This window comes from Alexandromys fortis, unplaced genomic scaffold, assembly GCF_014885135.2.
Source record: "Alexandromys fortis isolate MF-2015 unplaced genomic scaffold, M_Fortis_MF-2015_v1.1 scaffold_20, whole genome shotgun sequence".
NCBI lineage: Eukaryota > Metazoa > Chordata > Mammalia > Rodentia > Cricetidae > Alexandromys > Alexandromys fortis.
Window position 1 is genome coordinate 2470330 of NW_026067903.1, and position 15590 is coordinate 2485919.

General features: G+C 41.9%; 1 protein-coding gene across 5 annotated transcripts in view; it reads right to left on the reverse strand.

The window, feature by feature from the left end:
* Nucleotides 1-1475: 1475 nt before the first annotated feature.
* Nucleotides 1476-15590, reverse strand: part of Il1rl1 (interleukin 1 receptor like 1) — a 62231-nt gene continuing 48116 nt past the window's right edge. For all 5 annotated transcript variants that reach the window (XM_050134789.1, XM_050134787.1, XM_050134790.1 and 2 more), the window contains 8 exons: nucleotides 14708-14882; nucleotides 14433-14595; nucleotides 12823-12891; nucleotides 11407-11548; nucleotides 10814-10959; nucleotides 7251-7397; nucleotides 5560-5727; nucleotides 1476-3711 (listed from right to left, as the gene is read on the reverse strand). In XM_050134789.1, coding sequence (XP_049990746.1) covers nucleotides 3293-3711; nucleotides 5560-5727; nucleotides 7251-7397; nucleotides 10814-10959; nucleotides 11407-11548; nucleotides 12823-12891; nucleotides 14433-14595; nucleotides 14708-14882 — 1429 coding nt within the window. In that variant the 3' untranslated portion in view covers nucleotides 1476-3292. The remainder of the gene's footprint in view (nucleotides 3712-5559; nucleotides 5728-7250; nucleotides 7398-10813; nucleotides 10960-11406; nucleotides 11549-12822; nucleotides 12892-14432; nucleotides 14596-14707; nucleotides 14883-15590) is intronic.

The window sequence follows — 15590 nt, forward strand, 5'->3', positions numbered from 1 at the left end:
GGGGGGGGGACGAACAGACTAGTAAGAAGAAAAGATAAGGCTGCAGGTGGGCTCCGCCCGGAGTGGAAGGGGTTCCAGGTCCGGAGTTGTGAGCTGGGGCACTGAAGTCTAGGCTGCTCCCAAAAGCAGGCTGCTCAAGATCTGGGGATGCCCTAAGCTCCTGCCCAAGCCTGTGCTGATTTTTCCTCTCGCCCCCGCTCACCTATGAGCACCCCAGTTACCGGAGCTAAAGCCCTCGAGGCAATAGACCTTGCCGTGGGAAAGCCGATGGAGCGTCCTCGTGACTGCGGACTCTAAGCCGCTCCAGACCTCCAGGGAGGGCACCGCTACCACCTCCAGCTTTCCGGACCTGCGCTGCTCTAAGTTCTACCAGTGGTAGAGCTGGCAGCAAGGCTGCGCACGCTTTTAATCCAGCACTCGGGAGGTAGAGGCAGGTGGCGTTCCAGGACAGCCTGAGCTATATTATAGAGAGAAACCCTGTCTTGCAAAACTTTTTAAAAAAAGGAGAAAAAAAAAAAAAAAAGGAAAACCACCACCACAACACCGCACCCTTCTGGCAGAGGGCGCTAAGAACCCTGCACCAATGCAGAGCAAGCGCTGGAAAGAGCAGACCTTGGAGGAAAGTCCTTAAGACTGCCAGGCTCCCAGAGCCAACCGAGAACCAGTACCAGCCTGGATGGGACAGAATTCACAATTGCAAAGTAATGGTGAAATTTTAAATTGTCCAACAGAAAAGGAAAACAAACAGTATTTCTATAAGCTAGAACTCTTCAAACCCCTCCACGAACAGAATGCTCCTAGAGTCACTGATACAATTCTTTTTGCCCAATCAAAAATAATTCACCATATAAAATAAATAGGAAAAGCATAATTTCTCTGGGATAAATGGAAAATAAGTATTTCGCAAACTTCAACACTCCTACGACACAGGACTCGTACAGAGAGAGGACCATTATCTCCTTCCTCATCTAATAAAGGATGTTTACAATCAGCAACGTGGAGAAATGTTTTGGTTTCCATGACTAGTAACCAGACTATGCTGTCTGTCTGCGCTCGGCTGCACAAGCACTTTGAAGAAAATGTTTAGAAGTATAAGGGCAGGACGGGATAAAGTGGAAACACTGTCTTCCACGGAAGATGTCTTTGGATGGGTCACCCTTTGAATCCACAGAAACAATAAAATGAAACTACTATCTTGAGTTTAGCAAAACCATCAGATACAGGTTCGCTACCGAAAACTCTGCCTATAGTTGAATTGGTAGAGAACCTATGTTAGAATCTATGTTATGGGCTCCATATACATTCTTATCCAAATCCTAGGTGGAATTTTCTAAGAAACTAAGAATATTTCTCTAATATAAATATAAATGCAAATTGTTTTAAATTGTCGGGATAATCTTGAAAATGAACCAATAGTAACTTACTTGGGTCATTTTTGGTGGGTGAGGGAGCAGGAATAATAAATCATCTAACTGGAGAGAATTTTATTTTTAAGAAGTCTTCATTAAAGTAAATCACAGAATATAGTCAGTTTCACATGGTGCACAAGGAGATTTCATAATTCCAAACATTAGTACTTACTGAATTGTTTCTGAAGTCCAAATTCTCCTATTTTCTATTAGCCAAAGAATCTAAGGTGGTATTACATATCATCAGACCTAAGAAAACTTTTATTTGAGGACATTAAGGAACTCATAACCACAGAGCTAGTTATCCAAAGGAAGGGTTCCTCCCTGTGCTCTCATTCTACTGTGTGAACAGATATACACACAGCATGCTTTTCCCAGGTCAGTTTTTGGCAATTCAATAAGAGTAGACAACATTACTGAAGAACACAACAATCCACTACAGTGGGGCAAGAGGATTTAACAAGGGCAACCACAGGATGGATGCACAGGTAAGTTTGAATTCCACATCTTCTTCAGCTAAAGCATCAGCCTTTAAGATGAACTTTGGAGGTTTACTTGGCACACCAACTTAAGGATACAGATTAAGAGCAAGGGGTCCCTAGAAAGATGGGTTACTCTACATCCTTTTCACAGACTTCTAGGTATATAATTTATCTGCAGTCAGGACTCTGAAATATATGTTGACCACGAGTTCAAGATTACTCTTCATTTCAAGAGTCTATCTATTCTGCTTCCATTGTCATTTCGGCATGAATCCCACCACTTAGTGAGGAACCTAACTGAGGCAGGATTCATATCCACCAGAAAAACTCGAGGTGCCAGTAAGACTCCTGCCTTGACTCCGGTTCCACTCCTAGGTACCAATGGCACCAAAGTATTGTGTTCTCCTGAAGAAGACTGTCCAGAGGACCTTTGACTACAGAGTGCTTGTTCTGACAAAATTCCTTATACATTTCACAGAAATGTCACAAAAAATAAGTTGTCTCGTGGTGACAAAACTTCTTTGAGTCGGTAGGTAGGAGATGTGCTGGTATGGCTGCAGTGTGACAGACTTGTTTCTCATGGCGGCCACTTTAGCAGGTGTCTGCAGTGCAAGATGAAATGGGGAGTTCTGAACATGTAAATTAGCATCTGTAAATGTTAAAGGAGTTCAAGATTGACATGCCACAGATTTTCTTTATGGCGCTAAACAGGAAAGACTCAAAGTCAGTATTGTACAATGCCGGCTATACAAATTATATGTACACATTGTAAAGATATCTTAAAGTACTGTCTTACTTGCCAAAATTCATCTTAAGATGTCAGGGTTATGATTGCCTTTTATAATATTTTTTCACACTGTCCTTTTTCAAATATACCTTTATTACTTTTACAGTGAGAAAATATTTCTAAAGAGAATAAAACTATATGAAAGACACTAGAACTGAAAAGAGCTTGTTGGTCATGGCAATTTAGATAAGATAGTCTAACAAATTCGGCAACATTGACACAACAAAACTGCCTAAGTGCCAAATAAAGAAAGAAATGCTGGCGTGTTGGGAAAGCGATTTACCACTGGGGTTCCATCTCTGGGCATGAGAATGCTCAGAATTCTATTCTAGAACCATCAGCTTGCTATTCAGAAAGCAGATTATTGATGAGGATGAAAAGAAAGGATAAAGACAGAAATGGAAGAGAAGAAAAGGCACAGGGATGACCTTGTACCACAAAAGAATGAAATGGGCAAAGGAAAGCATAGAAAAAGGAGGCTTGGCCCCGCCCACAAGTAGGAAAACTACCAGAGTAGTTTGCTAGCTGGGTACTGGGGCTGCTACCCTTGACATCCCAAGTCTTCACAGCTCCACTCCGCTGCCTGCTGGAAGGGCACAGCCAGCTGTGGGCGATCATGACCACAACTCAAGAGTGTTCTGGGTAAACATGCCTTGTGTTTCACTCAAAGGAACCACACCAGACGCCATCTTGGGGAGTCTGTTCGGCACTGGCATCTGGTACCTCACATGCTTCCAGAATTTGGAGCTTAGAGATTGCTTGTTGGCCACGTGGTCTTCCCTCCACTTGATGGTCCCCTGCGTTTTCACGAGATGCTGGAGAGAATCTTGGAGGTCCCCAACCTGCAGTCGGCTGGCCTCGCCCAGAGGTTCCATCTCAATAAGAATCACCTTGGAGTTGTTCTGGATGAGGGCACTGTGCAGGGCAACCTCCTGTTCGTAAGCAAACTCTTTGCTGTGCATCATGTGAGGGGCCAGGACAAACATGTGTCTTCTGCTGTTCTGGATACTGCTTTCCACCACGGTGGCTGCATCTACAGTCAGAAGATGGATAGAGACCTCCTGTCATTTCTTTTATACGTTCAGTGTTTGGATTATGAATGTTCTGGGCATTCAAAAGTTCTTATTGTTGTAATCTGTTGGGAGACTCTGAGCTGATAGAGTCATATTCCGAAATCTGAAATGACTTTATTGAGTTTTGCTACAAGACTATCCATCCATGGATTTAGCCAGATAAATCAATATTAATGAAGAGTCCTCCCAGCTGCCTGGAAAAGTGAAGGTCTCTTAGTCCATCATTTCATGGAGGACTTAGAATTCAGGTTCATTGGAATTTAATTTTTAAGTCTACTATCGTCTTAGACTGGCTAGCGACATATTTTTAAGAGGGCCAACATTTTAATTTTAATTCATACATCGAAGAGTGCAAACTCAGCAAGCATTGATCCTCTCAACTGACCAAACTTACAAGAGAAGTCCTGGGTCACTTTACCCCACATGACCTCTGTTTAGAGAATTGATTCCATTCATGCTTTAAAAAAATAATCCTAAAAATGTACTCTTAAGAAAAGTCCTATCTCCTTTCAAAGTCAGCCTTTGTACCTTGCCCAGGCCAAGGTGATTCAGTTAGCTCTGAGTGGGCTTAGAAGAAAAAAAAATGTCCCACCTAGCTAGCACTCACTGCAGAGGGTAAATGCACACACAAAAGAAGTGAAGCCATGAACAGCTCAAGATGGTCTTAGAGTGCGGTGGTTACTTCTAGTCAGTTGGAATAAGAAAATCGTGTGAAATGGTGACAGATGGACCCTTGTGTCGGTTGAGATTTTCCATCCTGGGTGGAAGGAGATGTGGAGTGGGTATCAGGGGAGAGGGGAAGACAGCTAGCAAGAACATAAGCACGGTGCACTGGCCAGCTACTGTGAGAATCTCGTTGTCAGGACCCAGGTGGGATGAGAAGAGCAAATAATGAGGAATAGTTTAAAAGCTCTCGTCATGGGACAATAAGGTATCCCGGTAGCTTAGGGTGCTTGACACCAAGTCTCAGGACCCGAGTTTGATTCCCAAGACCCATATGGTTGAAAGGGAGAATTGGCCCTTTGCAAGTTGACCTTTGACTGCCATACATGTGTGTGGCACACACAAAATAAATGTAATTTTAAAATATCTCTGGTCATAGCCAAGCTAACTCATAATTGTCATGTGTTTGAGGCCAGCCTGTGCTACATGGTGAGTTCCAGGACAGCCAGGGAAACCAGGAAAGACCCTACCTCAAAATAATTATCAGTCAATCAATAGTAAATCTCTGGTCTTGCTGAGAGAACAATCCATGAAAGCCCTTTACTAATTCAGCAAAGAGACCAAGTCTCTCAGTATGAATTCATTTTTGTTCATGTATATGTGTTTATTATTAAGTAAATGTTCTAAACTAAATCTCCTATTATAGCTCACACATTATGAAAATGAGCATTATGTGTATTCATTACTATTAAATATACTTCAAAATGTTAAGAAGTTTAAAAATGCAGCAAAGGAAATGGTGTGTATAGCTCACCTGATAAATTAAAATGCTAATAAAAACATATAGCTCTCGCTACATAATCCATATGAAGTTTTTTATATTAAAATTTTTTAAATTGACATAATATAGTAGATGCCATAGTGATATTTTTTTAACAAAGTGTTTCTGTGGCTTTCCTTTCCTCATCTCTTCTACCCATTGATGCCTTCACTCCCCCTTATAGCTGCCTTAGGTTCCTTTCCTCTTTCCTGTTCCATGTGCCCCACCCCATCCCTCCTCATTACCTAAATTACCCTCTCTTGGTCTCCTTTCCAGACTTTTTTCCAATGAATTTTAATTCCCCAGCCCATGATGGCACCTTTACCTTGTCCGGGCAACAGGTCTCTGCCATAAATGCATAACTTGTAACCACATTTTTTTTCAAGAACGTCGGGCAGAGTGTGATGAACAAAGTACTCCACGGAGGTGGTTCCTGCTGAGCTCCCCTCGAAGACCCGCGGATAGATGACGTAGGCATCATAGAGCTTGCCATCTGAGAATGAGACCAAAAGGTACCAATTCATTATGGGTTCTAAACTCTCTCGTTCATCTGTTGAGAGACCGCTCTTAACAAGTTGTATGGCTGTTAGTGAATATGCTTCATCCCCCCAAATCCTCTTAAAATCAAGAGATACCAACAACCCACAGTTATAAAATGTGGCCAGGAAATAACGGATGCGGACCTAAGGTTGGTTGGTTGGTTGGTTGGTTGGTTGGTTGGTTGGTTGGTTGGTTTTTAACATCTGAACTTGAATGATAGAGAACAGAGAGTCTGTTCAGGACACTTCAAATTTGTTCATAAGCTTCCAGTATTTATCATGATGGATGGAGCCTCCTTCTGTGCCTGGTGCCTGTTTCATTTTCCCCACACAGACTGCCTCACTTAGGCAAAGACATCCAGTGGATACCCAAAGCCACGGGTAGTACTTCGCCCTCTATTCTACATTGTCTCCTAGACACGCAGATCTAAGACTAATTTATAAACCTGGTACAGTAAGAGTTTCATAGCCATAACTGGGAATCAGGATGGAGCCGGACTCTGACAAAATTGGCAGCATCAATAGTCTAGAACTTTATGGCCGTTATCTCAAAGTAAACAACTATTCCTCAGACTCAAGCACTGTGGGACTTCAGCAGCAAACCTGCTAACTAATACAGCCACTGGCTAGTGGGTGGGTGGCATACACACCATGCCATGGATACACTGAACAAACAGATGGTTCATGTCCCAGGCAATACAGAGGAGGACACTGTGACTTTATCATTCATCTCAGAACTATGCTCAACCTAAAACCCACACTTGCTTCTTTCAGCAGTTCCTCATTTAATCTTCTTAAGCTTCAGCTGACCCTCAGTAACTGAAATCCCAGAAAGCCAAATCAAGGGTATGTGGAAACCATAATACTCCCTCAGAAGAAGTTCATATGCTAAAGGTCAATAGTGAGAAAAGTCAAATTTCATAAGGGGTCTGAACTCCCCACAGATCAAACCACCACCGGCTAATTGACAGTGTCAAGCGCTAAGACCTAACGTGTTCACTTTCAACTGAAGGCAAATATTCCCATTTCATCAGAACTCTTTTTGCATGGGTAAAGTTCGTGTAAGTGTGTACTCATGGGGTGAGGATTCAAGGAAAATTTGCATGTGTTATGTGTTCCTCCTTCATGTGCTTGAACCTGAAACGCCGGGATGATTTTATTGTCATCCCTTCATAAAGCTTTATCAACACATATTTCCCATAACATTGAAACCTATCTGGGCCTTGGGCAGAGTCTGTTATCAGGGACTCACTAAGAATAGTAATTCCACCAGGGAGGAGATTTGAGATGAATGTCAAGAGTAAAAGTAGTAACAGGAGAAGCATAGAAAATGACCTATGTAGACTCAAAGATCTCACTGAGGAGGTTACACAGGAAATGAAAATAGGGTTTAGCAGCATAACATCAATAGACAAAAAAAACCAATAGTCACTGTGGAACCTTTCCCTGTGAAGAGAATCTTGAACTTGATACTCACCATTCTGAATTCTGTAAGGTGTCACTATGTCCCTCCAAAACAGAGCAACCTCAATCCAGAACACTTTTAAGACTATCACCAAGACATTGATAAACATGAGCAATAGACTACATCCTGCAACTATGTAGTAGGTGCTTTGATGATCAGCTATCAAGAGATGGGGAGACGAGAAAAACTATCATTAGTATTAGTAAAATAAGACAGAATGGAAGAATGCATGAATGTTGACATCCCTTGAAACCACAAGACATTCTCACTCAATAAACCAATGTTGAATTTTCATGAATACTTTCAAAATCAACAAATCAATTGTTTTAGCCCATATTCTGTACAAGTCTTGAAGCTTGGTGGCCCAGTGTCCTTAAAGGTAAAGAAGACACGCAGACACATGTAAACCCATAAGAGAGGAGATAAGAAGGGATTTCAGCTGACGGAGACATTTTGAAGGGATCCTGCTCTATGCCAGAAGGAGTAAAGAAAGAATCCTGTAAAATGAGATCACTAAAGGATAAAGAGGAGTCAGAAAGATCTAAAAAAAAAAAAAAAAAGCTTCCCTTCCCTTGTCCAGAGAGGATGCTGAGCAATATGCAGTGGTGGGAGTATGTGTTCTGAGAGCTTTATCAATTCAGTTTGGGGAAATAGTGGAAGATGTGTCCGGGGCTATGCTTAACCAGAAACTCTTGCTATGGAATTTGTCATGACATGAAAATGAGAGTTCTTTTGCCAAGATTAATATGATGGTAGTAGAAGACTTTTTATTATGGGAAGAAGACACATCTAATGAATATAGTAGGGTGAGTAATTGAGGGGAAGATAAGGATATGAACTCATGAAATAGTAAGAAAGGGATGGACAAGGTCAATGTTGGTCACACTAAGGAGCGTGAGTCAGTAGTAGGTCAGGGGCTTATTGCTGCTAGAGGGTGGAGGATATAGAAGAGAGGACTGCAGGTCACTGAGTGTGTGTAAGGGAGAAGGCAGTTTACTGGGTTCTGTAATGCTGCTGCCTCCCACTATTGAGATCTCCCTTCAGCTGTCTCTGAGCTTAGGCCCACATTTCTTGTTTCACAAAACACACACACACACACACACAAAAAAAAAAAAAAAAACATTGCTTCCAACTTTGGGAACTTGTAAGACACATGTACAAGTCGGACACAGGAACTGTCACCATTCATGATATTCTTGGCAGTTTTAACCTTATGATGCTCGTAGATTTATTAGTAGTGGTACTGCTTACACATGAATAGCAAGAGACTCATAAGTCTGACCTGGTAAGTGATTTTTTAAAAAAATCTTATTTGTAAGTCCCCAGGCACAGGCTCTAAGATATGACATGAAAATCTCTACTAGTAGTTACAAATTTCCCTATCACTCCTGATAGTTTACCATCTGTGTGTATGCAGGACAACAAACTCAAAATATCAAAGTCTGGTGCTCCAAAGATGATCCACGGATGAGAGCTCAAAACAAGCCAGAGGTTGCTGTCTTTATTTCTTCAGGTTTAAATAAGAACTTCCCAAGGAGCTCATTTGGAAAAACTGTCTAAAAGTCCAGTCAGATACATGCTAGGGATGTGTGGGAAGTTGACTTGTTCTTACAGGGACTCCTGTTAGTAAGTACCTTTGTGGACCGTTGAGCACATGCGACTTGATTTACGATGTCCCTGAAAGTTGACACTCAACATCTACCTAAGTGCTTATGATTTTGTAAAGCACAAGGAATTTTCTCATCAATGGCTAGACACAAATGCTTCTGGTCAGTGTTTATAAACAGGCAAATGACATCTGTTCTGAGTCCTGAGTCTAGGATTACCGTACTTGCTAATCCTTCAGGCTCACTCTGCTTCTTCTTCCTTGCTTAGTGAGTGAAGTTAACGGATAGTATAGGCGTGGGGGTGAGAAGAGAAATGAGAAATTCTAAGGGAAGGTAATTAGATCTAGCCTAATACATAGGAAGCTTTGTATATATGTATGTACTATGCTTATCACAGACACTAAATTTGCATGTAACAGCATTTAAAACTATGCGGAGGGAGACTTTTTTTTAAGTTTTTGTTATTCAAACTTAAAAAATACCAGAATTGCAGAAACAAAAGAATTCATTATGATCATTCAGCAGCAATGGAGATAATTTTTATTCAATACACTGAGTTGTTGAAATAGCATAAACATGTTGATTTGAATAATAACAGGTGAATTAAAAATAAGCCAGAGAGTACACAAATCACATACACGTACACAAAACAAATACAACATTCCAGGTAACACAAATATAATTCCAATACAAACAGAACGGGAAAATATTCAGAAATTTAGACAAAAGATCCACCATTAGCAGAGGAGGGTACTAAGGACACAAGGTCATGCTGGGTGAGAGCAGGGATGCGGCTTCTTTCACCCTGTACAAATCCCTGTGCTCACCACTGTCCTAGAACACCGTGCTGTGGTCCACAGTCATCCTGAGTAACACCATTATCAGGGCAGATGCCTAAAGTCTTGCTAAACATGACAGCACTAAGAGTCATCTATGAGCCTGGTCATCACAAGTCTGGCCACCTACGAATTACAACATTTTTTTTTAAATAAAAATTTACAAGTCAGAGGCTAAAACCAAAACCAAAACAAGAAAACTCCTGGCTGGGTGTGGGGACACTTATCTTTAATTCTGGCACCCAGGAGGTGTAGGCAGGCGTTCAAGGCCAGATTGGTCTCCATAGTAAAAACAAACAACAAAACAAATGAAAATAACAAAGAGCCCAAGTACCACACCAGCGTGGCTGTGTCAAACTGGTACACCCACCCTCCTTTTAATCCATGTATTCATCCAAATGAATGCTCCACATGTTGCTATGAGCTTAGAGTCAGTATCTCTCTCCATCCTCCAACCTCTCAATATTTAAAAGAAGCTTTTTGCTTACATTAATTGTATTGCCTTTAGGGGAGTGGCAAGTATCATAAAAGAGGGTGATAAGGGTACAAATATTTCCCTCTGCACTCTTTGGAAATGGACTCAAACTGGTCATCGACCTATCAGGATGACTATAGCTGTAAACTCGAAGACCAAGCAAGGATTCTAAGAAGTGCTCTGAATGGAAAGTTTGTAAGTGGTTTTCTGTGATGAGATTACACAAAGAGACACCACAGGGCTAGTCCTGATTTGAACCCAATATAAACACCAAAGCCCCTTGTTGACCATGCAAGGGATGCCTGAGGAGGCAGCCACGGGCAGACAAATAGGAAGGAAAGAGGGAGCGAGAACAGGCAAAGGAAGATGAAGAGTGGGAAGAGAACTGTGGGGAGAAAAGGGAGGGAGGGGAAGACAGAGAGGAGGAACAGAACAGCACAGAGTCCTCCTGGAAGACAGAAGCATTCTGGGAAGAGCAGATATAAAGAGCATCTCCAAGAGGAGAAACCCATTTCACGAGACTAGCCAACTAGTCCCCATGATCATGAAGGATTCCCCCGAACCAAACTGCACGCGCACAGTCTTCTGAGAAAATGGCTGCACTTTACAGTTGAATTTGCCATTTTAGTCAAGCTTAGTGGGAGGGACATGCCTTACTTGGCTGTTTTTCTCTCAGTTGCAAGGTGTGCCTTATCACGCCACGATGGTTCAGGGCCAGACAGTCATATTTTTGGGACAAATCCTTGTCTGTCACATTGGTTATCCTTAATACCGAGGTTAAACAATCCATGCCACTGCTGGAACTGAAAAGGCAACAGGTTACTGATAATGTTTTCCTGGCAGGTGCCAGCTGGGAGGTGGGAGAGGGGGCTGTTTCAACTCCAATATCAAAATAGCTGGGTGTGGTGACGCACGCCTCTAATCCCATCATTCAAGAAGCAGGAGGGTCTCTGTGAGTTTGAGCCTAGCCTCCAAAGTAGACTCCAGGCTAAACAAGATGACATAGTAAGACCTTGTCTCAATAAATAGATGATAGATAGATAGATGATAGATAGATAGATAGATAGATAGATAGATAGATAGATAGATAGATAATAGATAGGTGATAGATAGATAAATAGATAGATGATAGATAGATAGATAGATAGATAGATAGATAGATAGATAGATAGATAGATAATAGGTAGATAGATGATAGATAGATAGATAGATAGATAGATAGATAGATAGATAGATGATAGATGAAATACCTTTGATTTTGTTCTTTCTCCTCTTGAATTCTTTCTTTGCCAAACATTTCAACATTCCTTTCATTAATCTGCCACAGGACTTCAGTCAAGAACTGAGAGCCTTTGCCAAGGCAAGCTAAGCAGGTGATATTCACTGGTTTTCCTAGACAGAAAGTAAAGAAATTCACAAGGAAAATTAAATTCTACACGTGGCATCAGTTTCATCCAGTGTAGTAAACCTTCTGCAGTCTGGCCCACTTCCCTTCCTCATCTCCTTCCTGTGCCTTCTTTGCTCTCTCTCCCACCCCCGCCAGTGTCTCCATTTTCCTCACAGACACACCACCCTCTCGCCTCAGGAAACCACCTGCCCTAGCATCACAGCTTCTACAATCATGAAGGAGTTGCTGATAGCTGAAACCTGAGTTTCTTTTTCCCTGGTTCCTTCCACATCTTGCCCTTCCCACAGAATCCCCGTTGTCACTCAATGAGCTGCCCTTGGAGAAAAAACTGCTTTGCCCAGCCCAACTGTTTGTTATCCTGGGTGTAAAACATTCACAAAGATTACACTCTGGTGCTTCATCCCACTCCCTTCGACTCAAGATGTTCTTTCGGAAGTGAAAACATCAGAGCTGATTTGGGCCACAGTTGTACATTCAACTTCCTGCTTCCTGAACTACAGGCTCCCACCAGGAGCTTGCCTAAAATAAGGGACATAGTTGACATGGGGACCTGAGAGTCTCTGGAACAGCAACGTTATGAAGTAAGGATTAGAGGCTACCACACTACAGATGGAAATGGTGGTGGCCAAGACTTGAGTTGAGACCAAATCAAATGCTGTTCTTTGGCAAGGAAGAGGGTGGCAGGTAGGATTACAAACAGGGAGTTATATATGATCTTACTCCCCAGAAATGCAGGAATATCAGTGTGGGCATAATAGGGAAGACTGCAAAACACATTGCTCATCAGAGAGAGATACATAAGGCCAGGAGTGTGGTAGAGTCATAGATTACAGATGGGAGAGGAGAGAGACATTACTCATCATGGTGTTTCAGACACCAAGACTTTTCTAATGAAACTCAACAAGAGAAGAGACATAGAGATTCATAAATCTATTCTTATTCTTTTGCTATTACTCATCTATGAGCTTGGGGAGTGCCTTTGAGCATCTCTGAACCTAAGTTCCTCAAAAGTAAAGTGAGGACATCTGCCCATTGGGTAGAAGTGACCACAAAGAGATGCTTAAATGAGGACCAGGAACTCTAAGGCCCTAACACAAATACAGTGTTGTGACAGGGACAGGTATTTCCATACTTCCACCTCACATGATCCCCAAGTTCCCATCTACTAATTGCATGACCCTTCCATAGGAAACCAGACCCAAAATCAGAAGGAAATTTTTTTTTTTAGGTAAACAGGGAGTTGTTTAAAATTTCTTACCTATTTCCACTTCCATGGTTGTGTTGTGAGCAGGGAATTTAATTACTGGAAACACAGAAAAGCCTTTTTCTTGAAATTAAAAAACAGAAATAGAATGTAAGTATTAGTAAGCATTGATTAATCATCAATATAAACTAATATAGAAATTTTCATATTTCCATTTTATTTCACAGTATTGTTTTTATTTTTTATTTTTTTTACTTATTAAAGTGTCAACTGTTTTGAAAATAACCTTTGGCAATTCACACACACACACACACACACAAATGAAACCAATATCTTAAGCAACACCTTTTCTGACTACTTTGATACCTTTTGTGACATCTTCTTTTCGATTCTCTTCTATAGCATTAAAACAAATGCTGGCCTAACCCATTAGTTGTATAACCTACAACTATTTGAAAACCATAATTCCGTAGGATAGGCATAAAGTACCGAGAAGAGGAAGTCAATAGGCTCGGGAAAGTGACGCAGCCATGAGCACGGAGGTTTGCTGCTCACCACCCTCCGCCACCATGCTTATCCTCGGGAAGGCTCCTTCCTGTGGCCCCTGAGACTGAGGCACAGGCAAGCAGGAGGTTTCTTGGAGCACAGATAAATCCTTCACCCCTAGGTGGTCATTAATTTCAGGGTGTTGCCGTTAGGAAACGTTACGGGAGTTGACATTAGACAAGTGGAGACACAAACACAGTTGCGGTCTGATGGCGCTTATTCTCCAGCAATGGGGGACTGAAAAGGCTCTAAACAAAACATTTTCTTTGGTATTGATTAGTCCTTTTCTTCTTCACCGCCACTTGGATGGTGAGACCCTCCCCTCAATCTCCTCTACAGAGGCAACTGTGCCCAGAAGACCTCAATTCTGTAAACGCCATCAGTTATGATTAGAAAAATCTTACCCTCAAGTGGCTTCTACAATATTGAAAATATATTTGGAAAAAGGTTTTTTCTAAGCAAATGACCTGCCTTGAAGATGCTGATGATACCAAAAGCACATAAACCATGACTGAAAACCACTCAGCAGTGTGTATAAAGGTCATGGTGCCCTGTGACACTCAGGCCTCTTCATCTGCGGTTTCTACATCCATAAACTCAACCAGCTATGCAGGGACATCAGTTGCGTCTTAGCTAAATGTAGTATAAACTTTCATCTTGTCATTACTCGTACCAGGCAGTATGCTCGTCTGTGTAACTTCACACTGGTTACTACAAGCAATCTAGGGGTGAGGGAGAGCTTAAGGGAGGAGGCAAGAACTTCTGAGGATATATATGAAACAGGAGCATCCAGGATTTAGGTTGATGAGCATTTTGGAAATCAGTCAAAAACGGGGGGGGGGGAGTAAATTCAGACTGCTTTATCCTTGAAAATCAATTTCCAAATGGGGGTGGGGTGGGGAATAGCTATCTATGGCTTTGGTTCAATAATATATCTTTCCCTGGAATTCTTAAACCTTGTGTTGTACAACACCAACTTCCTGTCACAGTAGAGTGTGTGGATGGGAACCAGAAGAGAATAGAGTATGGACAGAGGATAGAAAATACAACAGGAAATATTCACTTCCCCCTTCTCGGTTTTGTTTGGCTCCTGCAGTTTGCTGAAGCCAGGAGCTTACCTTCGACTGTGAATGACCTGGTTGCGGTCACGATGTAACTGGTCCCGTTCTCAGTGTGCGTGAATTTACACGTGTAATCCCCTTCATCATCTCGCCCCACGTTTTTAATGAACAAGTATGCTCTGTGCGCCCTGTACTTCGGTCCTTGAAGAGCTTTGCAGTTCTGCAGCAACGACCAGAAAAACACCCCATTCCTCGTCCACTGAGTTTTTCACGTTCCGCTACATCATTTGTGCTAATTTTGTCCATTTCTCCCCTAAAGTTCAAACTTTTACCTTAAACCACTGAACAGGCGCTGACCAGTTATAGGAGAAGATTGTTGGACAAGTTATCTTGGGGTTCTTTGCTGATCCATTTACTGTTTTGTACATCAAATGATCAGGAACGTTGCAGCCTGTTGTCTTTCTATATATGGTCACATTCATGAATTCAGTCATATTCAAGTCGGGGCTATGGAAAGAAGGCAAGCATTTAAAAGTGTTACCTGCTACCATGAGATAGCTTAATCCAACTCCATCCATTGGGCAGTGTTGCACTGGCAAAAACGATGTATACAGCTCTTCTCTTATGACAAAATAATCATCAAAATCTTGAGCTTTTAAAGACTTCATTTGCTACACTGGAGAAAAAAACAAAGCCTTGAAAATGGCTTCACCAGGTCCCCATCGCCCACTGTCATGCTAGGATCCTAACTAAAATATTTGTTAGTGTTTGTTGAGCCAGACACAGAGCTAAGCACACTTTGACATCATGTTATTCTCACAGCGATGGGTTTTTGTTGTTGTTGTTTTGGAACATGATGCTACCATATGAATTTTACACACGAGGAACTGAGAGACAGAGAAGTCACGTGGTGGCACTGCACACCTAACTAGTAGAGGAGCTTGGGTTGGAACGGTCTTCTCCAAACCTAGGCATCAAGCTATATCTAGGCTACGTGAGACTCTGTGAGTACCAGAGATGCTGTGAGATCTAAACACGAGGCCATTGCAGTGCAGACTGAGGGTTTATAGACACAGACACCGAGACTGGGTCTCTGCAGTCTCTCTCTTCGTCTCAGGTTCTGGCATCGACACCTTTTCGCCCGGCACAGAACTTTGGGATGCCAAATGTCTGGGCTTCCACTTGTTAGTTTTTCTTACTCTCAGACCACAGTTA